The sequence below is a fragment of the Mirounga leonina genome, unplaced genomic scaffold (assembly GCF_011800145.1).
Source record: "Mirounga leonina isolate KUSES-001 unplaced genomic scaffold, KU_Mleo_1.0 Mir_169, whole genome shotgun sequence".
Classification (NCBI taxonomy): domain Eukaryota; kingdom Metazoa; phylum Chordata; class Mammalia; order Carnivora; family Phocidae; genus Mirounga; species Mirounga leonina.
Window position 1 is genome coordinate 19444352 of NW_023270431.1, and position 25347 is coordinate 19469698.

Here is a 25347-nt window from a genome sequence, read left to right on the forward strand (position 1 = left end):
AATTAAAAATAAAAATAATTATAATTATACCAAAGAAATAAAATAAAATGTACCCATCATAAATAAAAAATAAAAATAAAAAAAAATAAACAATTAAGCTACTGAGTATATACTTAAAAGAACAAGTAACAAATATTTACCATCTTTAAGAGGAGTAGCAGTGGGGCACCTGGGTGGCTCAGATGGTTAAACATCCACCTTTGGCTCAGGTCATGATCTCAAGGTCCTGGGATGGAGGGCTCTGTGCTCAGCGAGGAGTCTGCTTTCCCCCCTGCCTCTGCCCTTTCCCCCCAGCTCGTGCATGTGCACACACTCTCTCTCAAATAAAATCTTTAAAAAAATATTTTCAAATTAAAAAATAAAATAAATAAATAAAAGGAAGAGCAGTATCACCAATAATGGATTTGTCTTTCCTTCTAAAAGACAGTGGTGACTACTTTAAAAGTGTATTTTTCTACTTCATAAAGTCATTATGGATTTTGATTTCAGGGGAATATGGCTACTTCACTGTTGTTGGTTTTTTTTCATGAATAAATGACACATGCAGTATTTGTACATTTAAAAATAAAGTTCATGTGGGAAATGTACTTTTGACACTTTTACTCCTACTTCCCACCTCATACACAAAAATTAATTATGGATGGACTGAAGATAATATGTGTGGAAAGGAAAACAATAAAGCTTTTAGAGGAAAACCTTGGGAACAACTTCATGACCTATGAGTTGGCAAAGATTTTAAAAGGACACAAAAAATGGTAATCCTAATTGGAAAAAAAATTAATAATTGTGAACATTAAAATTAAGTTAAAATTAATGTCTATCAAAAGGTATCAATAAGGGAGGTAGAAAGAAAAGTCAAAGAAAGGGAGAATATATATTTTAATACATATACCCCAAAGAACCCATACCAGAATATAGAAAGAATTCCTACAGATAAGCAAATGATCACCCAAATGCATAAAAAAATTCAACACTTCTCATAAAAGATATTCAAATGGCTAACATAGGAAAAGAGAAAAGTATCATTAGGCATCAGGGAAATGCAAAGCAGAGCTACAATGTGGTATCAGTATGTACACACACACACACACACACACACACACGAATGGTTAAAATGGCAAAAGTAGAGACAAGTAACTGAAACTCTCATACCCTTGTGGTGGGCATAAACTGGTACAGCCACGAATGCATTTGTCAGTATCTACTAAAGCTGAACACATGCACACCCAGTGACCCAGCAACTCCTCTTCTAGATGTAGAATTGTACATCCGCATTCACCAAAAGACAGGTGAGAAAATGCTCACAGCAAACAGTGATAGCGAAGAACTGGTTATATGGTAGATATACCTTAATTTCCTTACTGTTAGAAATTTAGATTGCTTCCAATTTTTCTAATAGTGAATAATGTTGGAATAGACATCTTCCTAACACAACTTTTATTTTTGAAATATTTCCTTAAGAATGATTCTTAATATATACTTCCAGACTGCTAGCTAAGTAAGATATATCAACTAAGACTTTAAGTCAATAAAAAAAAGTACCAATTTCACTACACCCATGTCAACTATTTTTTTTTTACTAATTCAAAATTCAAGGAAGGAATATACTTAGTTTTAAAAAATTTGCATTTCTGGGGCGCCTGGGTGTTTCAGTCATTAAGCGTCTGCTTTCGGTTCCGGTGATGATCTCAGGGTCCTGAAATTGAGCCCCACATCGGGCTCCCTGCTCCGAGGGAAGCCTGCTTCTCCCACTCCCCCTGCTTGCTGTCTCTCTCTCTCTGTCAAAATAAATAAATAAAGTCTTTAAAAAAAATAAAAATTAGGGCGCCTGGGTGGCTCAGTTGGTTAAGCGACTGCCTTCGGTTCAGGTCATGATCCTGGAGTCCCGGGATCGAGTCCCATATCGGGCTCCTTGCTCAGCAGGGGGTCTGCTTCTCCCTCTGATCCTCCCCCCCTCATGTTCTCTCTCTCTCTCATTCTCTCTCTCAAATAAATAAATAAAATCTTTAAAAAAATAAAAATTAAAATAAAAAAATTAAAATTAAAAAATTAAAAATTTGCATTTCTTTGATTATAAGCACAGTTGCCTCCTCCAATAATCTCTTCCAGAATGGCAGGTTGGACAAAAGAGCACACAACTTTTTATTAGTATCCATGATGGTAGCCAAAGGGCCTTGATGGAAAATTTTATAGTATTCATGTGGACCAAAATATCCACAGAGCAATACCAATCTTCCCCATCAAATTTTTCTTAGTGGGCTTCCCTTCTCTCTTATGAAACTTATGCTTCTAGGGTTTTGAGACTTATCTTCTGGAACACCAGCAAACTTCTGGACAGAAGAGAACGTCATTATTCTGCTTTTATTTCTTAATAAAAACTTTTGAAAAGGAAGTGACTCAAGGCTTTGGCTTCTGTTAAATTGACAGCTTCTTTCTTGATAGCTGGCAGAATTTCTCATACCAAGTATACGAATGTAAAAAGCAGTGAGTCACAACAATGTGTAAATGTCAATAAAACCAGACGTGCTGCCAAGCATCACAGGTGAGACATACACAGCATACCATGAAACTTCTTTCAAAGCTTTTTTATGAAATAAACTTTCACCACTTAGGAAATGTCAATGCTTATTAGTATTTCCTGTAAAGGCCCACAAATAGGAATTCTTGGGTAGGACTGCAGAGATTAAGTTTTATCCAGCTGAATGCTGTTGAAAAATGAGACAGTTGTCAATTCCTCATTGACCTGCCTCAAAACATTAGAGGAAATAGTTTGAAGTGATGACATCATTTATAGAGACAAAGCTTCGGTATTTATTTTCTGTTCTAGGCCACAAAGCAGCTTGACCATTCCTGGGTACAAAGATTCACTAAAGTCTTTTGAATTCTATATGACTTCTGTACTTTGCAATGCAACAAACAACCTCATATGATACTTTCTCATTAGGGACAAATTCAAGTTAAATTTAAGTTCCCATCTAGCCTTCTCATGAAAACCATCCACAGTCGAGCAATGTATTTTCATGATGAACAGATAAGGTGCCTTCAGCCTTGACTACATGTTTTTGTAGGCTAGGACTTTATCACACATAAAACTCTGTGGCTTTTATAGCTATCATTCAAGATACCTATAATCATTAAGATTATGTATCACTTCTTCAATTCCTGGCTATGGAAAACTATTCTAAATGAAAAATGTTAACGAAGATGATAGTATTGTAATACCTTTAATTCTTTCAAATGAAACAGTACTTATCACTTTAATTTGATATAAAATAATTATTGTTTACAAAGACAGCTTTAAAAGAAACAGGAAGAAACTCAAAGAAGAAGAAGTATTCTACTTTTATTAAGATCATGGACCCCTAAAGCATAGCAACAGATTTCATAGAGTCTACGAATAACCTAAGTGGTAAAAGTTAATGAAAGACTCATTGGGGGAGACAAAGATGATCAAGGTATCCCATGCACAGACAGAAAATACAAGAAAAAAAAAAGTCCATTGGCAGATGAGAGTACTGACTTCCGGGAGGGAACTTAAGAGCGCAATTTTGGAAAGAAAACACTTCAGGGGGAGAAGTAGGTTAAAAGTAATAGAGAGAGGGGCACCTGGGTGGCTCAGTCAGTTAAGCATCTGCCTTCGGCTCAGGTCATGATTCCAGGGTCCTGGGATGGAGCCCCACATTGGACTCCCTGCTCAGTAGGGAGCCCGCTTCTCCCTTTGCTTCTACCCCTGTTTGTGCGTTCTGTCAAATAAAAAAAAAAAAAAAAAGTAATAGAGAGGAATACTTTGGAAACTGCACTGTAAAGGGGAGAAGAAACAAAGCAAGAGGGGGAAATTTAGGGTCCTGCAAGACAAATAAAAAATTAAAAAAAGATACAATTCCTCCCCCACTACCACCTCTCCTCCAAAAAAGAATGTATCTACTACACTGACAGAAGAGGACTAACATGAACCTATCACAAACTATAAAGTAAACCACTGCAAACCACACCTCTATACCCACAAATACCTAGACACAGTCTTTAACTACTTAAAAAATATATAGTGTAAGGGGACCCTGGGTAGCTCAAGTCGTTTAGGTGTACGACTCTTGATCTCAGCTCAGGTCTTGATCTCAGGGTTATGAGTTCATGCCCTGCACTGGGCTCCATGCTGGGCGTGGAGCCTACTTTAAAAAAAAAAAAAGGAGGGGGTGAACTTGGGTGGTTCAGCTGGTTAAGCGTCTGATTCTTGATTTCAGCTCAGGTCATGATCTCAGGATCATGGGATGGAACCCTGCATCAGGCTCTGTGCTCACCAGGGAGTCTGCTTGGGATTCTCTCTCTCCCTCTACACTCCCCCCGCCCAGCTCTCTTGCTCTCACTCTCTCTCGCTCTCTCAAATAAATCTTTATTAATAATATATAAAACTTGGGCGCCTGGGTGTCTCAGTTGGTTAAGCGACTGCCTTCGGCTCAGGTCATGATCCTGGAGTTCCGGGATCGAGTCCCACATCGGGCTCCCTGCTCAGCAGGGGGTCTGCTTCTCCCTCTGCCCTCTTCCCTCTCGTGCTCTCTGTCTCTCATTCTCTCTCTCTCAAATAAATAAATAATTAAATAAATAAATAATATATAAAACTTATATATACTATATAATAAATATGTTACAGAGATTATATATTATACACATTATATAGTATAAAACAAAAATATTTTATATGTGTGTGTGTGTATATATATATATATATATATATAAAATAAAACAAAAAATGAGAATCCCAACAACTCAGTTTATGGAAACCCCCTCCCCCCTGCTAAAAAACAATGATAAAACAGAAGGAAACTGGAACACTCCAGACTTAATTAAATGTCCTCAAGCAACTGGGGACATGATAAAACCCCTTGAAACAGAAACTCAAAAGCTAAAAATAGAAATGGACAATATCCAGAAAGAACTAAGAGTTGATTTCACAAAATGTAAAAAAAAAATGACAAAATTATATAAAAAATGAAGACCATATTACAAGGTGCACAAGGAATAATGGATTCTAATGAAACATGATAATGAATGTTAAAAAAAAGAAAAAAAGAACGAAACAGAATGAAAAGGAAATAAAAAACTAAAAGCACTGGTGAGAATGTGGTTTAAATGGCAAGGAAGATCCAAGTTTCTTAGACTTAAAAATGTATCTAAAAAAGATGCACAAAAGAATGGAACAGAAATAATATTAAAAGTATCATCCCACAAAACTTTCCAGAAATAAAAGATCTGAATCTATGTATTGAAAGAACTTATTGGATACCAGTGAAAACCAATCCAAAATGATCACCTTCAACACATATCCTTATAACACTATTAAGACTTTAAAGGTAAATAAACTTCTCAAAAAACAATATAAAAAGCCAGGCAATAATGGAAGAGTATTTAAAAACAAAAACTCAAAGAAAGAACAGGTCAATCAAAAAGGACATATTTATATATAATCAAGCTGTCCCTCAAGTCTCCACATAATAAAACTTTTAAAATAAGCAGTTTTAAGCATGCAAGAAATTCTGTACCCATAAGTCCTGCTTAAGGAATCAGTCTATTCCAAGATGAACTTCATCCACTCACATTATGACTGGAGAACTTGGGCAAAAAGACAGAGTGTGAACATTTAATATTTTTAAATACAGATCTAGGAAAGTTAGGGATGGGCTGAAGAATAAGATGTTATATGATGTAGGCTACATGTTATGAATTTATGTTCTAACAGTAAAAATAGGGAGAGAAGGGAGAAGAAAAGAGGAAAATAAAACAGTTCGTTGAATGTTATATAATAGGTAGGAGTTACAGACAATTGGTGGGATTTAACACCATTAAAAATAGACAAATCAGACAGTAAAGATTAAGACAACAGGGGATCACAGGCATTTAAAAAAGTAAAAATTGAAAGATAACACTTAGAACAAAATTATAAGACTTATTAAGCTCCAAAAGCTTAAATAAATTTAATTTTAAATAAATTTAAAAATAGAAGGAAAGAAAACAATGTAAAGAAATAAGCACAACAAATACATATAATTGTAACTTAAAATATACAGAGTTGAGACAAAACATTTCAGTTTTATAAATAAGTACAAATGGGCTTAACTCCGCTATTTAAAATAAAAAAGATTTTCAACTGGGTTCACAGAGTAAGACCCAAAAATGTGCTACATACAAAAAACACACCCAAAACAGAATGATCTACAAAAGCTGAAAATAAAGGGGGAGCAAAGGCAAGTATACCAGGCAAATGAAGACAGTAAGAGATATGGAGGAGGATGTGCAGATGATACTGTCAGACAAAAAGAGAATTCAAACTCAAAGTATTAGACATGACAAAGGAGGAACTTTTTAATGCTGGAAGTCGCAATTTAAAATAAAGATATTACAGTTAAGAACACCTTTATAAAAGCAAAAACCTAAAGAAAAACAAGGGGGGAAAAAAAGAGACATACCAATAAGAGATCAAGTAGTTAAGAATAAAGATATGGCAAATCCAATCATTAAATAAGATCTGAATGACTATCAAACTTTGTATCTTGATATTAGAGAACAAACCTTTTCAAGCATACATGGGACATTCATAATAAAGGTTGTGTTAGGTTATATAGAAAATATTAGAAAGCTCCATAAAGCAGAGATATTTATGACCACAATGCAGTAAAAGTTAAAATTATTAACACTAGCAAAGAAAGGTATTCCAACTACAAATCTATTTATGTACTATATACCCAATAATAAACATGTACCGAGTAAAAGGGAAATACAAACAAAATTAGACTTCCAAAAAAACCACCGATACAATAAATCAATCTGTGGTGTATCAGTCTTTTTTTTTTTTAAAGATTTTATTTATTTATTCATGAGAGAGAGAGAGAGAGGCAGAGGGAGAAGCAGGCTCCCAAGGAGCGGGGAGCCCGATGCGGGACTCGATCCTAGGACCCTGAGATCATGACCTGAGCCGAAGGCAGACGCTTAACCATCTGAGCCACCCAGGCGCCCTGTGGTATATCAGTCTTAAAGATGTACTCAAAGTAAACCTCAAAGCATTAGACACATTTATCAATAACAATGATAGAATAAATACAAATGAATTAAAATTCTTTGCTAAAAGCTAGGAAACAAATAACAAAATAAGCCCAAAGCAAGCATAATGAAGAAAATGAAATAACATAACTAAAGACAGAAATTAATAGGGTAGAGAAAAAAGAATAGATCTAAATATAATAAATCATTTCTGATTTATTTTTTGAAAAAAATTAACAAAATAGGCAAACCACTTGCTGACAATCAAGGGGAAAAAAGGGGAAAGCACAAATGAACAAAACAAAACAAAAATGATATGAAGGAAATAACCATTGAAAAAACCATTGAAATAACCGTTAGGAAAAAAAACCATACAATTCTATTTTTCAGACATCACTACAAATAAATTTGAAGACCCAGGTGAACTGGGTAATTTATTAGGCAAAGAGCTTACTAAAACTGAACTACTTAAAGATAAAATCTGAACGAGATCATTCTCCTAAGAAAAAATAAAGAGGGGCACCTGGGTGGCTCAGTCATTAAGCGTCTGCCTTCAGCTCAGGTCGTGATCCCAGGGTCTTGGGATAGAGCCCCGCATCGGGCTCCCTGCTCCGCAGGGAGCCTGCTTCTCCCTCTCCCATTCCCCCTGCTTGTGTTCCCTCTCTCGCTGTGTCTCTCTCTGTCAAATAAATAAAATCTTTAAAAAAAAAAAAAGAAAAAGAAGATAATAGGACCTATCCTACCAAAAAAAGCATCAGGTCTGGATGGTTTTTCACAGAGTGAAACCTTCAAATACCAACTTGTTCAAAAACTCTCTTACATTTTTCCAGAGCAATGAAGAAAAACTTCTGAAATCTTTGCACTTATATATGTAACATCAATACCTAAACCTTATAACGATAATGCAAAATAAATTATACACTAATTTTTGCTTATCAATATTTATATAAAAATACTAAATAGATTATTAGGAAACAGAATCCAATGCCACATTAATAGAATGATGCAACAAAGGGATATTCATTCCAGGAATGTAAAGTTGGTTCACTGTTAGGGAATCCATTAATATAATCTACCATACAAATAGATTTCAGAAGAAAAACATATAATCATCTCCACAGATGCTAAAGAAGCTTTCTATCACAATCCAATTCTTTCCTAATGAAAAACACTCAAGAAAATAGAAATCAAGGAATATTCCCTGTCATGTATCCCCCAAAATTAATTTGTTGAAACCCCTTCCACTCCATGTGAACATATTTAGGGATAGGGCCTTAATGTAGGTAATTAAGGTTAAATTAAGTCATCAGGATAAACTCCTAATCCAAGAGGATTAGTGTCCTTGTAAGAATAGACCAGAGAACTCACCCCTTCTCTCTCTCTGCTCTGTGGACACAGAAATAAAGTAGCTGTCTATAAAGCCAGAAAGAGAATTCTCAGCAGCAACTGAATCTGACACCCTGATTTCAGACTTCCAGACTCTAAGCTGTGAGAAAATAAGTTTCTGTTGTTTAAGCTATCCAGTATATGGTATTGCAGCCTGAGCTAACACCTCCATTAAGATCAGGAACAAGAGGGGCGCCTGGGTAGCTCAGATGGTTAAGCGTCTGCCTTCGGCTCAGGTCATGATCTCAGGGTCCTGGGATCGAGCCCCGCATCGGGCTCCCTGTTCCAGCAGGGAGTCTGCTTCTCCCTCTCTCTCTGCTGTTCCCCCTGCTTGTGCTCTCTCTCTCTCTGTCAAAAATAAATAAAATCTTTAAAAAAAAGATCAGGAACAAGAAAAAGATGCCCACCATCTACACTATGGATTAACATAGCAATGACTGGTAATATTAGCCAATGCAATTAGATAAATCAATCACAGGCACAAGAACTGGAAAAGAAGTAAAACTATCTCTATTTGCAGATGTGACTGTGTACCTAGAAATCCCTAGAAAGTGAATGATAAAATGGAATAAAAAAAAACCCAGTAGAATAGGATATAAAATCATCATATAGAAATCAATAGTCTTCATAAAAGTAGTAACCAGTAAGAGGATACAATGGCAAAACAAACAAAACCAAAACATTTCCACTTACAATAGCAACAGGGAAGATATTTAGGAACAACTTCAACAAAAAAAATGTGTAAAATTTACATGAGAAAGTTCAAAACACCCTTGAAAACAACAAAATTAGATTTGAATAGAAAAAAAGCAGCTCTTGTTCTTGAATAGGAAGACTCAACATAACAAATTATGAACAATCACAATAAAAAATACCAACAAACATTTTTATGAAGTTGGACACGTTGATAACTAAACTTCATATGGATCAATAAACAGGCAAGAATAGCCAAGAAAACACTAAAAATAAACATCCTTAAAGAGAGACTAGGCATTAAAACATTTTATATAGCCTCTATCATTAAAACTGACGTTTTGGTTATGTGAATATTGACCAGTGGAACACAACAGAAAACCCAGAAATAAACCCAAGTATGTAGAGAACTTGATATATGATAAAGTCAGTATCTCAAATCACTGAGGCAAAGGCAGACCTTTAAATGCACAGTGTTAGGACAAGTGACTAGTCATCTGGAAAAGATACAATTAGATCTACACTTTGTATCATACAAAAGAATACCCCCAAATGGACCAGGAATCTAAATATAAAATAAATGAAACCACATACATGTACTAGAAGAAAACATGGGTAAATTTATATTTAACTGGGATGTAAGGAGAGGCTTTCCAATTAGGATTCAGAATCCGGATGCAAACGAGTGATACATTTGCTACATTGAAAAAAACCTGCATGGCAACAAAACCAGATAAACAAGTTCCATAGGGGCGCGCCTGGGTGGTTGAGTGTCTGCCTTTGGCTCAAGTCATGATCCGGAGTTCTGGGGTTTGGGATCGAGCCCTGCTCAGTGGGGAGTCTGCCCCTCCCTCTGCCCCTCACCCTGCTCATGCTCCCTCCCTCTCTCTCGCTCTCTCTCAAATAAATAAAATCTTAAAAAAAAAAAAGTTCCATAAACAAAGGAGAAACTGTCTGCAGTATGTATCACATAGAGGCTACTATCACTAAAAGATAGTAACAGTATTCCTAGGACCAGAGAAAAACAAAGACCAAAAAAAGTGACAGAAAAATGAGCAAATGACACAAAAAGTTGTTTAAAAAAAATGAACCTTTGACACACAAAAAAATATGTTCAACATCACTCATACTAAGAGAAATGCAAATTACAAGTATACTGCGATACCATTTCTCACCTATCAGTTGGCAAAACTTAAAAAGCACGATGATGCACACCCTGGCAACACTGTGGGGAAACAGGCATTTTTATGCACTGCTGAATGGAAATGCAAGTTGGCATAACCCTTGTAGAGGGGAATCTGGTAATATCTAACAAAGCTATATATACATTTATCTTTTGAACCAATAGTGGCATTTCAGGAATTTGTTCTGAAGAAACACCTCCAAGAATACAAAAATACATCTGCATAAAGTTATTTGTTGCAGCACCGTTTGTAACTGCATGATACTGGAAGTATCTGTACACAAAAGAGTGGTTAAATAAACTGCAGTACCTCCATACTGTGGAGTTCTCTGCAGCTGTAAAAAGAATTAAGGGCTATGTCTATGCACTGTTGTTGGAATGACTTCCTTCTTAGGTAAGGGAAAAGCAAAGTACAAAAGAATATCAACAGTGTATTCTTAGATTTGAACTTCATAATGTCTCTAACAAATCAGATCTTTAAAAAAAATAATTATAGGGGCACCTGGGTGGCTCAGTCAGTTAAGCGTCTGCCTTCGCCTCAGGTCATGATCTCAGGGTCCTGGGATCGAGCCCTGCATCGGGACTCCCTGCTTAGCAGGGAGCCTGCTTCTCCCTCTCCCTCTGCCTGCCTCTCTGCCTACTTGTGATCTCTGACAAATAAATAAATAAAATTTTTAAAGAAAAATAATTATAACATTAACACACCAAAAACAATCACTCCTGCTAGCACTGAACGCCCGATTCCTCTTAAAATTTCTCTGGATTATCTTTAACATGTCTTCCTGCAGCTTGAATCAAGATCAAAACAAGGCCCACACATTATTTTTGGAAGATGTAACTCCTGAAAGTATGACAATTCCCTCTACTTCTCTCCTTTTTTTAAAAATGCTATTGACAGATGGTCTTTATGGTTGATAAAACGTGTTTCTCTAGCTCCTTTTTTTCCTGTAAACTGCTAAAGGCTTGATGGGACTGTGGCTCACCTTTTTTCACTGCTGTTACAAGACTGCTTAGGTGGTACTGTTTACTCCCTACTGCACCACCCGTTTAATACAGTTGCCCTCTATTAGTGTTATAGTGGTTTCTAGATCCTCAGGCAATCTGAGTTCCTAAAAGCTTATCCGAGACCATATATTCATGGCAATATACACACGGTGATCAAGCTACTTGACTTTTAAGTTTTTTTTAGGTTAATTAAGAGTTGACTGAGAGACAACAGAGGTTATCAATCGGCAGTAAGAGAAGCTGGCCAGGAATTGTTTCTCTCATAGGTAAGAGGCCAAAACGTAGAGACAAGATGAAGGATTTGACTTGATATGGAGAGGAGGCCGCCAGAGGATGAACATCATGCTTACAGAAAAGATACTGGGTTCCAATTATAGTTCTAAAAGATATTTTATACACTAGTACCAATAAATGTTTCCAAATTAATTCATGGAGAATTCAAGATTTACTGTATGATGTTAGTTCACCCAAACAGTCTTAGACATTTTCCACCTTTAAGCCTAAGGGACTGATCTCTAAGCCAAAGATTCTCAACATGACTACAAAGCAGATTCTCCTGGGAAGCCTTTAAATTCCAGAGGCGTGGGTCCCACCCAATCAATTCTGATTCAACTGGTCTAGGATGGGGATACAGTATTATTTAGTATATAGTATTATTAAAAATCTTTCCAGGTGACTCTAATATGCAGCCATAACTGAGAACCGCTAATCTTAGCTAAGAATAACAACAATAGCAGCTAGTATTAGTAAGCATATATCATGTGTTATGGACTGTTCTAAGCACTTTACATGTTACTAGTTCATTCCCTATCTTACAAGTGAAAAAACAGGTCGGGTGACTTGCCCAAAATCACACATAAGCTAAGAGCGGAGTGAGGATTTGATACTAGGCACTTTGTATCCAAAACCTATGCTTTTAATCACCATGATATACTGCCTCCTAAGCATGAATTATATTCTTTAATTGCAAATAAAATGATTAGAAAAAAAAACAAAAAAATGAGATACTTAACATCCTCCTTCTTAGAAGCAGTAGAGTGGCATCTTGTTGCAAAAGTACCAACAAGCTTCTTTGGACAGATAAGAATCTTCTCTTCCCAAAAGATTCAAATTTGAGATTTCCACATATAATCCACAAAATAATTTCCTACCTATCATCCTATATAGTCTAGTTATTTAATGTAAGTATCAAAAATTGTTTTAGTTTTAAAACTCAGGGCAGTGATGTATTACATGTACATTTACAAGAAAATTTCCTACCTATTTCAGTTCTGCTAACTCCAATGCCATTATAAATTCTCAAGTAATTAAAGTGGCAAGAGTCAGAATCTTCAATGTCAAAGTCACCAAATTTGATGCGCACTCTCTCCCCCATCTTTACACGGATCTCCCATTCGCAAACGGTGCTGTTGGGATAGGTCTGTGGGTAGTTTATGGACGTGAGGGTTCCACTTTCAGGGCCTAGTACAGTATGTCCGCATCCATCACCTTAAAAAAAAAAAAGTTAAAAGAACGATAAATTATTATTACATCTTTAACATTATAAATAATCAGGATTTTTTTGGTGAAAATTTTAAAATATGTATGACAGATGTTTTATACCACCAACACTTTCCTTACACAAGATAGAAAGGAAGGCAGAGTTTAGTATATCTGCTCATAGGAACCAAAAGAAACCAGGTACGGTCAAAATAATCAATGATTGCCCTTATGAGTTCAAAGAGCTTTCCACCTCAATAAACAGAGGTAAACATAGCTTAGCAATAAATTTATATACATAGCATAATAAATCCAATCTTTAAAAGAGTGTCAGTTCATAGTAATTGTTCAAAGTAAATGTAAACTATAAAAATAAAAGTATGTGATCAGCTTCATCCATTTACCACAAACCCTTCTAAAATCTGTGAAAAGTAGGAGGGTATCTAAAAACACTTCACACGTTGCACAGATTACTGACCATATCACAGTATTTCAAGGCATTCATTCTTGAAGGCTTTAAAGCCATATTTAATGAAATTTAATTTTACTAATTTTACATTCTATTGAAATTTGACTTTTTAGTAGTCCTTCTCCAAAAACCTCATTTTTTCCCTATAGAATGACGAGGAAAAAAAGTAACAGTTTAATGACTTAGTAAAGATTAGGAAAAATAACTGTCATATCTTGGTAGCAGCATTATCTGTTCCAGAATTCCTTCACTGTGGGAACTCAGGGCACTCAACATAGTATTGTTTGCATCCTCCTTTTATCATAAAATCTGGTGTTTGAGCACCTAGAAGGGGATGCAGTGTTGAGAAGTTTCAGCTGCTGCTCCAACCGTACCATGTAACATTCCTTAAGGGTGGGATTCAAATGAATCTCTTTCTAAAAAGAAGACGACACTGTACTAAAATGATAGTATTTTCTTCCTTCAAGACAGCCATTTATAATCACCTCTGGAATAGTTCAGTGCTTACACAAAAAAACTATCAAAAGTGACAGTCCTGAGTTTTAAAGTCAATATGGATACAGATAGCTGTAAAAGGATTTTCTATTATATTATTATTTTTAAGAACAGTTCAGTGTTGATACCATTTACTAGAACAGATGAATGAAAGCTTTAAAAGCCTGTGAATAAGAAGTTAATAATCTAGAAAGTATTTGCAAAATAGTTACTAATTGGATGTATAAGGAACTGTACATGAACCAACGAAAAAGTAATTTCAAACCAGTCTCAAAACTCACTTTAATAAAGGAAAAACTACTTACCTACCTTATGATAATACTTCATATCCTTTTCTGATCAAGAAATTTTATTCTCAAATCCCTACTAATATTGTTGGCCCACTTTTAAAGGTCAATACTAGCAATCTAGCTTCCTAAACAAACATCGATAAAGTTCAGCTTTTGAGCAACATTGCTATCTCTACACCTGCTTTCATTCTACACATAGAAAGTAGGCATAGTCACTCAATAATATATAAAGGCACCATGAAATAAACATGTGAGTTTTTGTGATACACCCACTGATCTTCTGCAAATATAAAACTTAAGTGTTATACAACTCAGAAGAAAAAAAAAAAACACTCAAATTTTCCCTGAAACTATGATGAAAATACCTTGGATATCTCTACTGAATATCATCTAAATTAGAAACACAGGGATATAAAAGCCTTCACTGTGAACACAAATGAATTGTAATAAAAATAACTTTTGAATAATCATTAAAATTTTTCCTTAGAGAAAAATACTATCCCCTAAGACAAAACTTCTAACACTATGAAACTAGTCTGAAATGTTCTCTTACTATTAAAAAGATGAAAATGTGCTTTCTGGAATGTTTAAATCTTTGAAAAGTAGCCACTGAATAAATAAAATAACTCAAAATATAAATGTATTTTCTTTAGTGAATAGAAACTAAAGCAGCTTTTTAAGTGGCCGGAAGTGCTGATAGATTTCAGGAAGCCAAGAATTTCCCATTAACAGCTGAATTCATGACTTAGTAATGGCAGACTGTCCCATCTAATATAGTCCCCACGGGCCACTATTTAACTTAAGGTTGCCATTTTAAAATGAATTTTACAAAAAGAGTACAAGCAGTGTTAGGAGTAATTTTTAGACGTCTTTATGCTCATATTTGACTGTCAATAAATACACAAATGTTTCTTGCCCTTTCCTCCATAAAGCATAATTTCTACAAGTTAACAAAATAAATACTAACTGATGAAAAACAGGACTTTTGCATGCATGCTGATGAAGAAAACAATTAAAATGGAGCTGTCTTTTTTCAGTATCTTGTGTAGGGGGAGGGCATGAACAGTCCACAAGTAACGTGCCAAGAATGTTCTAAAATATGTGATGGAGCTCAGAGCTTCCTCCCCCTAGCAAAAAAGATGGTATGCACCAGAAACCAAAGTTAAAAGAAAGTCTCAAATCTACTACTACAATGAACAAGTTTGAATGTTTCATACTTCCAAGACTATTTGATAAGTTTAACCTGACAAGATAAATAGATTAGCTGGCCTGGATAAACACCTACTGCTATGAAGAATATGTTTAGAATATTACAGTTTGAAAGGGGAGGCTGGGCTTATACATCATCACTAGGCCAGCAGTTTTCAAATGTTTTTCTCAGTTATTCCAAAGTAAGAAATACATTTTACACTGTGATCCCATACACTGCTGCACGTATAATCCCGACCCACTAAAGGGTCCCCACCAGCCTTCTGGAAAACACTGTACTAGGCATCCAAAGGTCATAATGTTGAACTCTCAAAGAAGACCTTGTCCTCACTTTTACCCTTAAATTAGAAAATGTGCTTCCAGTTTTTCAGTTCTTAAAAGCAAATCCTGGGTGCCTGGGTGGCTCAGTTGGTTAAGCGACTGCCTTCGGCTCAGGTCATGATCCTGGAGTCCCGGGATCGAGTCCCGCACTGGGCTCCCTGCTCAGCAGGGAGTCTGCTTCTCCCTCTGACCCTCCTCCCTCTCATGCTCTCTGTCTCTCATTCTCTCTCTCTCAAATAAAACAAAAACAAAAACAAAACAAAACAAAACAAAAACATTTCATTCTTTAAAAAAAAAAAAAGCAAATCCTATTCTGTACCAATGCTTAAAATGACAAAGTATCTAAAAGTAAAACTAAAATCTGGAGAAAATTCTTTATCAGCTAATCACCTAATACACTTAGACAGTGGTACTCAAATGTGGGAGATGCGGAAGCTCCCATGGGAGCAATTTTACCTCCCATTTGGCAATGGCAATGTCTGGAGATAGATTTGGTTGGTTGTCACAATTGAGGGGTTGGGCTACTACTGGCATCTGGTGGATGGAAGCCAGGAATGCTGCTAAACATCCTACATTGTGCACAGGACAGCACCCCCAGAATAAAGAATGATCGATCTTAAACGTCAATAGTACTGAGGTTGAGAAGGCTGACCTACAGTAAAGGCCAGGACATCTCAGACAGAAGATCTGAGTGAGTTCTTGGCCGGGTTTCCTTTGGCCTGAAGAATAATGCTGTTCTGTCCACGTAGGGTACAGCCTAAGGAATACTTTCCTCCCATGGTCAGCAGTTATACTAAAGAGTTTGAGTCTCACTTCCCAATTTTTAAAACAAGTAAATGGAAGTTAAAGGAAAGAAAATGTCCTTTCTATTAGTCTACAGCCCTGGAGTAATTTTTTTTTCTGGGTCAACAGCTCTTAAAATTAGGGTTTGAAAAAGGGTGCTAATAAGGTCAGGAGTTAAGTCTCCAAATTTTCTGCTTATCTTTGTATGCTTTGGAAAAAATAATGACCTGTGACCAGGCACCACCACCTACCGTTATTCATTTTCACAAGGCAGAATTGACAAAGACAGCATAACTATGACAGGAAAAATAACTTTCACAATGGTTATCCTAGGACCAATCCATGCGCCCTCACCAGTAACTCCAACATCACCAAATCTTTCTCCTTCTCCAACACCATCAACACCATCATCACTGTCAGCTTCTCCTCCTCCTCCTCCTCCTCTAGATGGTCTCCACCAAAGTATAACTGACCATAAAAGACAGAAACCTGTTAATGTAATTTTTGAATTTCAGTTTTATTTCAGTGGCAAAGAAACACTGGAATTTGATCTTACTGCTCCTTTGTTTGGCTGCTGATTTATCTAGGGGATTACTCATAGAACATGTGTTCACTTCCTCTGAAGAGGCTAAGGTCAGATATGTTAAGCCAGATACAAATTTTGGTATTTTTCCAGGAAAATAACAATATTTTTTTAAACTACTTAACCCTAGAGAACACAGAACATTAAACATTTAATAACAATGAATTAATACAACAAAGAACATACTCTTATTTTAGGTTGCTCTAAACTTCAAATCAATTGTTGTTGTTTTTTTAAATAAATACATGCTTGTAATATTGATTACATGTGACCCTGCAGCCACCCCCATATTTTAGTCACATTGCTAATATGTAATATAAATTATCTTAATGATTGAATTATATTACTCTAAACACTGCGTGACTTCTAAAAACACTTTAACAATACCAAACACGAATGCACAAATATGCCACAAATGTAGAGCAATGTAACTTTCATTACAATCATTATAAACTCTGAACAGTTTGTATTTTTCCAGTGAGCTTTCAAGGATTTTTTTTTTTTATCACTGTCAACAGGTGAGTCTGACTATACTTCCTCTAAATAAGTGTCATTTCTGTCACATCTTATAATGCATCTGTGAGATCTTATAATAAATCAACTGAAAAAAAAAGTATTTTAGAGTAGAAAGGCATCAAAGGAATAACTTGCAAGAATTGATTAATACATCCTACTTCATCTGGCTACAATGAAGATTTTTTTTTTTTAAGATTATTTATTTATTTATTTATTTGACAGAGAGAGACACAGCGAGAGAGGGAACACAAGCAGGGGGAGTGGGAGAGGGAGAAGCAGGCTTCCCGCGGAGCAGGGAGCCCAATGCAGGGCTCGATCCCAGGACCCTGGGACCATGACCTGAGCCAAAGGCAGACGCTTAACGACTGAGCCACCCAGGCGCCCCTACAATGAAGATTTTTAATGCCATGTTTAGCACTGTGAATTTTTGGACTGAAGTACCATTACCAGTCTTACAAGATTTTTAAAGTTGCATCACTACAAATCTCAAATAAATAATTCAAAGACTACTTTAATTTCACTCATTTTTTATTTTAAATACTACATAAGATGGATATGCTCTGAAAGCCTAAAGAAGGTCACTGTGGCAATTTTTAGAAAAAGAAATAGCTCCCAGCTTCATTCTTTTTTAAGCTCAAACTATTCTCTGCATGTGTGGTAATTTACAAAATTGAATTACATGAAGGAATGTGAGATGTATAAATCCTCTTTAACCCCCACCAAGCACACACCCTACTTAGAACATAGTGGTTAAGCAAATGAGCTCTGGAGTTAAGAGAATGAATTTAAATGCCCTATCCACCATTCACTGTGACCTTCAAAAAGTTATTTATTGCTGCTAAACCGCAGCTCTGTACAATGGGGATACTAACAATTCAAACACGTAGGGTAAAAATTAAATGAGATATTGTATGAAAACACCTAGTATTGAGGGCCTAACCTAGAATAATGCGCTCAATAAAGACGCTTTGTTTGAGGATACTAGTACAGTCCTAAAAGACCAGAAAGGCTTTTGCCCATCACATGTAGACACAGGGCATCTGGCCACAACCTAAAGTAACAGAACAATGGTCCAGTGGAAATTTACATCAGCTTTAAAGTTTCAAGCGCAGTGTCTTGTGAAAAGTATAAATCTATGAGAAAGTAATTGTCACTCATCTTCTCCCTGATGACCTCTACCTTCAGGAACTCTCTCAGGAGCACAACCTCGACTTTATTTTTTGCCATTGTTAGAAACACTCCCACCCACCTGTGAAAACTCAAAACTTTAAAGTCTCATTCTGCTGGTCAGTCTCCTGACCTTTCAGTGCTCTTATACCCACATACTTTCTGTGAACTTGACTTCTTTCTTTTCTCCCCATCAGCTAATCTTGTCCTGGCCTTATGTTTTTCCCTACCCAGCCTGGACCTCATGTCCAGTATTAACTATCTCTTCCGCATACCTTACTTCCTAGCCACTGTGCCCTTCCTGAGTATCTGCCTGCCAAACCCTCAATCCTGGATCATATGATCTCTCTTTGCCACAGAGCTGAGCACTACTGAGGGGGAAAAAAAAATCACAAAGTCCAGGGGGATAGGTGCCAGTCTCAGATGGGCACCCAAAGCCACTCAGTATTCTCTTACTCGATGGTTCTCAGATTTTGTCAACATTAGAATCACCTAAGGGCTAATTAAAGGTTCTCAGGTCCCCCTCTCTATCTCCATAGATTCTGATAATTATGTCAGAAAAATCATCTTATATTTGGAAATTGGTTAAAGAAAAGGTGAGCAGCACATCTTTTAAATGTCACAGAAGCCAAAAGCTGCCAAAGGATTATAGAGCAAGGTAGTTAGTTGGACTTGCTATTTATGTAACTGTTGAACAGTCCCAGTTTCGGTTACATGTTAATGTATAGATTGTTGTCTGGTAGAAATGTAGATCATTTCTGTACAGTTGAAAAGATAATCCCAAAGGTTACTGTTTATGACCCTATTGGCCCATTAACCAGATTCAGCCATCTAATCTAGCAACCATATCCTAAGATTATAAAAACCTAGTTTCTCAAATATTCTCTGGACAGGATTTAACATCTTACTGGTTCCCTCATTAATGAATGAATAAAATCTTTGACATGTGTTCATTTTACATTTGCAAGGCAGGTATAATTTTGCCTCTTTTGCAAATTATAACCAGTAAAACAGCTCTATAGTGCTGCCTAGGTTTTGCACTTTAACAAATCATAAAACGCTAACAATAACAGCAATCACAAAATACCACAAAAAACTCTTTCCACCAGTGTCCCCCAGTAACTACCATCTTCTTGCTCACTTTTCCTTTCTTTTACAGAGAAATTTCTTCTAGCCTCCATAATTGATGTCTTACTTCTTTGCCTCCTGTTCTAAGTTTTTTTTATTATGTTCAGTTAGCCACTGTATAGTATATCATTAATTTTTGATGTAGTGTTCAATGATTCATTAGTTGCGTATAATAGCCAGTGCTCACAAGTTTCAATGCACTGCAATTCAGCTTCCAAGCTGCTATGGGTTGGACTGTGTCCCTTCCAAAGAGTTATGTTTAAGTCCTAATTTCTGGTACCAATGAATATAACCCTATTTGGAAACAAGGTCTTAGCAGATGTCATCAAGTTAAAATGAGGTCATACTGAATTAAGGTGCACCCTAATCCAATGACTGATGTCCTTATAAAAAGAGGAAAATCTGAACACAGACAGACACAGGAAGGACACTATGTTACAGAGGCAGAGGTTGGAATGATGCAAAGGAACTCTGAAGATTAAAATTGCCAGAAGCTAGGAAGAGACAAGGAAAGATCCTCCCCCAGCATCTTCAGATGGAGAGCATGTCCCTGCTGATACCCCAATTTCAGAATTCTAGCCTCCAGAACTATACGACAGTAAAGTTCTATCGTTTTAAGCCACCTAGATTTGTGGCAATTTGTTATGGCAGCCCTAGGAAATGCAGACCTACCTCACCAATGAAACTATTCACTAGGGCAGCCAGTTTCCAAGCTGCCAAAAGTCCATGGATACTTTTCCACCCTTATCATTTGTGATCTTTCCATATTATCTGGCTTTGCTGACCCTTCCTTCCCTCCCATCTTCCTTCCTTCCTTTCTTTGTATCTTCCTTCCCTCCTTCTTAAAATTCTTCTTCCCTGGCTCAGTTCTTTGAACTAATTGCAACTTCTGCATCTTCATGGACTTACCTTCTTAATACTGACTGCTGATGCTGCTGTTCAGGTCTTCCCCCATCCTGTGTATTCTACCAGGGATATCTTCCTACTCCAACTTCAGTTACCACAAAGTCTCCAACCTTTCTCCTAATCCTCAAACCTCAAACCTCATCTACTTATATATTAACCACCTCTGTTCATACTGATTCACTCACCAAAAATTTACTGACTACCCAAACAGATTTGATCCCAGCCCTCAAACATTCTAGAAAGAGAGGTGAGTTCTATTAGGAGATATCCTTGCCTAATATTTAAATCCAGGTGTGTCTGACTCCAAAGTCTCCGTACTTTCATAGTCCATCAAAGTATGAAATAGTGAAGACAAAGAAAGCGCTCCAGTTTTTCAGAGTAACACAAGCCAAAACCAAAAAGGAAAAAAATCTGACAGTTTAAATGATACTTTCACTGGAGCAGAGACCAGGCTGCAAGGAAATCAGCATTTAACAAGTATTCGAGGTGTGCCAGACACCAAGAAAAGGAACAGCACAGATGTAGTCTACTTGTTGTAAAGTTCATCACTGAAAAAAGCAGAGATATAAGGTACTAGAAAGCAGACAGCTGAGAAGAATGATGCACAGGAGCCAGTGGTATTTTGAGCATGACTCCAGGTATGGAGCCAAAAACACCATTCAAATTTAAATTATACTAAACCTAACTTACATTCCCTGATGAAGCAGAGTTCTGGACAAGTGGAAGAGCTGGTTTTAGGAAGAAGGAAAGGAGGCAGGTGGCAGCTCCACTGTGCAGGGATGCAAAGCAGGGCAGGCGTTCAGCGCTACAAAGTGGGGCAGTCACAGTGCTCCTGCTGAGCGGTAAGCCCCGCTGGAGATCTGATTAGTAGACCTCATTTGTGTAGATTTAGGCACAATGGCCACATGACTTTCTCCAGTAACCTTGAGCTATCCAGAATCAGAGAAGACAGGGGGGACTGGCACATGAGCCACATTTGGGATCCGTCAAGGGCAAGGGGAAGAGCATCAAAGAGATGAGGGACCTGGGAGGCTGGGATGAGAAGTGTCCAGAGGTAGACAAATGCACTGGGTGAAGGCAGAGGAACCCAAGATGATGTCTTGCTAATACTTCAGGTACAAACTCCTGTCTGCCCCCCAGTGGAAAGTCCTCCAGAATCGTGTTCCCAATGATCTTTCCAGCCTTCATTTCTCATTAGCTTCCTCTGACACCAGATGACTGAAACTACCTGATCATTCTCCAGGAATTGGAGCTGTCAAAGAAAAAGGAGGCAGGCAACTACCAGAACCACAACCGGGGGAACTCTGGTAATACCAGAGGTGGCCATCTAAATCAGAGTTTAAAAGAGCAAAGGAGCACACCCAACTTGCTGACACTGATTTAAGCTGTTACTGTTCTTAAAGATGACCTATCTGACAAGAAGGGCACAGCAGTGTTTTCTAAGAAGAAACCATGGCCATGTGCAGAGTTCTAGTGGAAGGACTCCTCTCACCGAGGGAGCAAAGCAGTCTACCTCCCAGAGGGCAGCTGGGAAACACTGGGCAGGATGTTAGGCCCTGAGCAAGTAGGTAGTAAGGTTCAAGAGGGGGCTCTACTCCCATGACACTGAGAAGCCCAGCCTGGACTGCTCACTGTGAGGAGGAGACAACCGACAACAGCACGAAGCGTGTGCAGATGCCCAGAGACTAACATCAAATCATGTAGCTGGAGCAGCACCTTCCCTCCAGAAATGGGTTCTTGATTCACATTTTTTGAATGACCGACATCATGCTAAGTATTAGAAATAAGAAAATGAGTAAACTCTCTGCCAAGACAAATAAATATCTTATATTCAATGTGAGTAATGAATGAAAAGAAGTAACTGAAAAGTCCCGTCTGGAGATGAGTGTGTGATGATGGTTAAAGAACTTTTCTCAGGGATAATACACAAGACGGGTTTTGAAGGAAGATTAGGAATTTACCATGCAAAGAAAGAAAGAGCCCTTTCTCTTTAAGTAGAGAAAATAGCATATGTAAAGAAGTCAGTATAGGGAATGAGGCCAAAAAAAAAAAAAAAAAAAAAAAAAACCGCACACACACACAAAAACCCACATGAAATTATACTTTAGAGCAATAAAAAGTAGCTCAGTCTTACACATGAACTACAGATAAAAGTTGAGGGATGCTAGTATGAGATTGAGAGGAAGGGAGAGACCAGACTGTGAAAAAAATCACATGTATAATATGCAAAGGAATTAGGATTGTATCGTACAGGTGATCAAGAGGCTGCCAGCCACATGGGTCCAGGAAGGCAGAACCCCAGTACTTAAGAACCATGGCCAGCAGTAATCAACCAGCCAATATCTGCCCCCAATTATTAGGCAGGAGCAAGGCATGGGGCTCAAGAAGGAAGCAGGAAGCCAAGACCAGGGGCTTGGAGTCTTGCTACTCATTGCACCAGGACAGGCTTTTACACTCCCATGCTTTCCTGACTCCTTGCTGTTCTGATGCTGTGATCTTCACTTCTCAAATGTCTGTCTTCCCTGTGGACTACAAACCTATCAATCCTTTAAAGCTCACTCAGTCAAAATCACTTTATCAGCAAGGCTTCTCCTACTTCCTGTGGGCTCTTCTTCCCTTCAAACCCACAGCAATAAGCAACCTCCGTTGCTTATTTTTATCTGTAATTCAACTTGAAGATAATTATTTCCCCAACTAGACTGTGGGTTCTCTATAAACAATTACAATGTTTTACTCTAAATGTCTCAGGACTGTACTGACATGCGCACACATGCCTGGCAGCTCAGAGCTGGTACAACTTTATGCTGCAAGTTCTTAACGAGAGGTTGATAAACAGTACCAGCATCTTTTCTTTGATCAACCAAGCAATTCAGTTTTGACTGCACACTTGCATGCAACCAGCTCAACAAAAGCCTTGCAAGAAACTTGGCCCACTCTGAGAAAGCAGCTGAGGGAGACTGCACCTTGGCGGTCTTCCCCATAATTCAAGTAGCTAACCAACATTTTTCTTCCAACTACATATCCTTCAGAGTGCAGGCTAATCGAGTAGGTAATATTTTAGCAAACTTTTAAGATCACCCCATTATCCCATTTGCTTCAGCGGAAACTGGCATCCATTAAATACTAGTTTATTTGAATATCTGTATTTTCTGTCCTCGTGGATTATATTGATTTAATCCACATAATGATCTGGGAAATCAGCATTATGTAGGTTTCTAAGCTATTATTTTGAACTGAAATACCTTCTTAAAGATCCCACCCTAAATGAAGAATTTAATCAAATGGACTAAAGTAATAGCAATTCCAAACAATAATTACTTCATAAATAATGTCTTCTGATGAATTTTTACATTTTGAATTTTTTTGCTGTATTTTTAAGTATGCTGTGTGTCTTAAATTAGCCTACACAATTAATTTCAACACAGTATGTCTACAGAAACACAAACGATTAAAATTATAACCATGTTAAGATTTTTATGTAGGTGTGTGAATATGGAATAGGAAGAAACATAAAAGTCGTAAGTTGATAGACTAGGGGGTAGAACTGTGGGTAATTATCAATTAAGTTTTTGGTTTTGAACAACTATAATTATCTGTACAATATTTAAAAAATAAAGTGGCAAGGCCGTGGTAAGGTTGTAAACTGAATCCATGAGCCACCCAAGAAAAACTGCCAAGTTGTCTCACTTCTTATTTCAACAATCACAGTTCACTATCTCTATGAAGCTTTTCCTAATCCCAATAATTTTATGTCATCATTCTACATCCTTCCAACTAATCAAGAAGTTCAAATGGAAACTATCTGCATGCATTCAATTAACGCACAGTATTACCATCTGAGCTTTCACATCCTAGGTTCATTTTGTAAAGTATAATCCTAAACTTAAAACTGTCTCTATATACATGTAGCCTTTCCTCATCATACTATAATCTCATAATTTCTTTTTGGAAATTAATTCATTTGTCATTTTCATGGCAGCACTGGTACTTTCACTTATACCAATTTCACGATCTTAAGGTTTTTTTTGTTTTGTTTTGTTTTTATGTTGGTCTTCTAGAATGAAGCTGAGATGTTCAGACAGAATTATTAACCATCTCCAGTGGGAAATAATATTTCCTCTTTGCTTCGCGGAAATATACCTAAAATCAATGACCTATAATTTTACAATTAACTTTTCATTTACAAGTTTTAAAAATGTGGATTTTAAACCTAATCATTAGCACATGTGGAATTTATGTTGTATTTCTAATTTTCACTGGGAAAAATTAATCAGAAATATAGCAGAAAAAGGATGCTTTGATTTTTGCCTCTGAACAAAACTACATGTAAGAGGCCTAATGTTTTATCGGACCAAGAAAAAACAACTGAAAATTCTAAATTAACCTAATGTTGATATTAAAAATAATTACAAATGTTCATAAGGGAGATGTGTTCATTTCTGACAATTCATAAATATTACTGAAAAACTATTTACCTACATCACAACCAAATAAAGGCATTATTTGACAGAAAACAAGTTTTCCCCACACATCAGTTCTGACACCATTGTGAAATTGAATGATTAAGAATTAACTTGAGGGCGCCTGGGTGGCTCAGTTGGTTAAGCGACTGCTTTCGGCTCAGGTCATGATCCTGGAGTCCCTGGATCGAGTCCCGCATCGGGCTCCCTGCTCGGCAGGGAGTCTGCTTCTCCCTCTCCCG

At 37.0% G+C, this 25347-nt stretch overlaps 1 protein-coding gene across 3 annotated transcripts in view; it reads right to left on the reverse strand.

The window, feature by feature from the left end:
- The window catches only part of DCBLD2 (discoidin, CUB and LCCL domain containing 2), a 90616-nt gene that overhangs the window by 60719 nt on the left and 4550 nt on the right, over positions 1-25347 (reverse strand). Inside the window, exon 2 of one of the 3 annotated variants that reach the window (XM_035015197.1) lies at positions 12560-12787. The exons of 1 other annotated variant lie outside the window; for it this stretch is intronic. In XM_035015197.1, the coding sequence (XP_034871088.1) occupies positions 12560-12787 (228 nt within the window). Of the gene's footprint in view, positions 1-3606; positions 3645-12559; positions 12788-25347 lie in introns of those variants that run through there. One more of the 3 variants, XM_035015199.1, reaches the window with a different exon arrangement.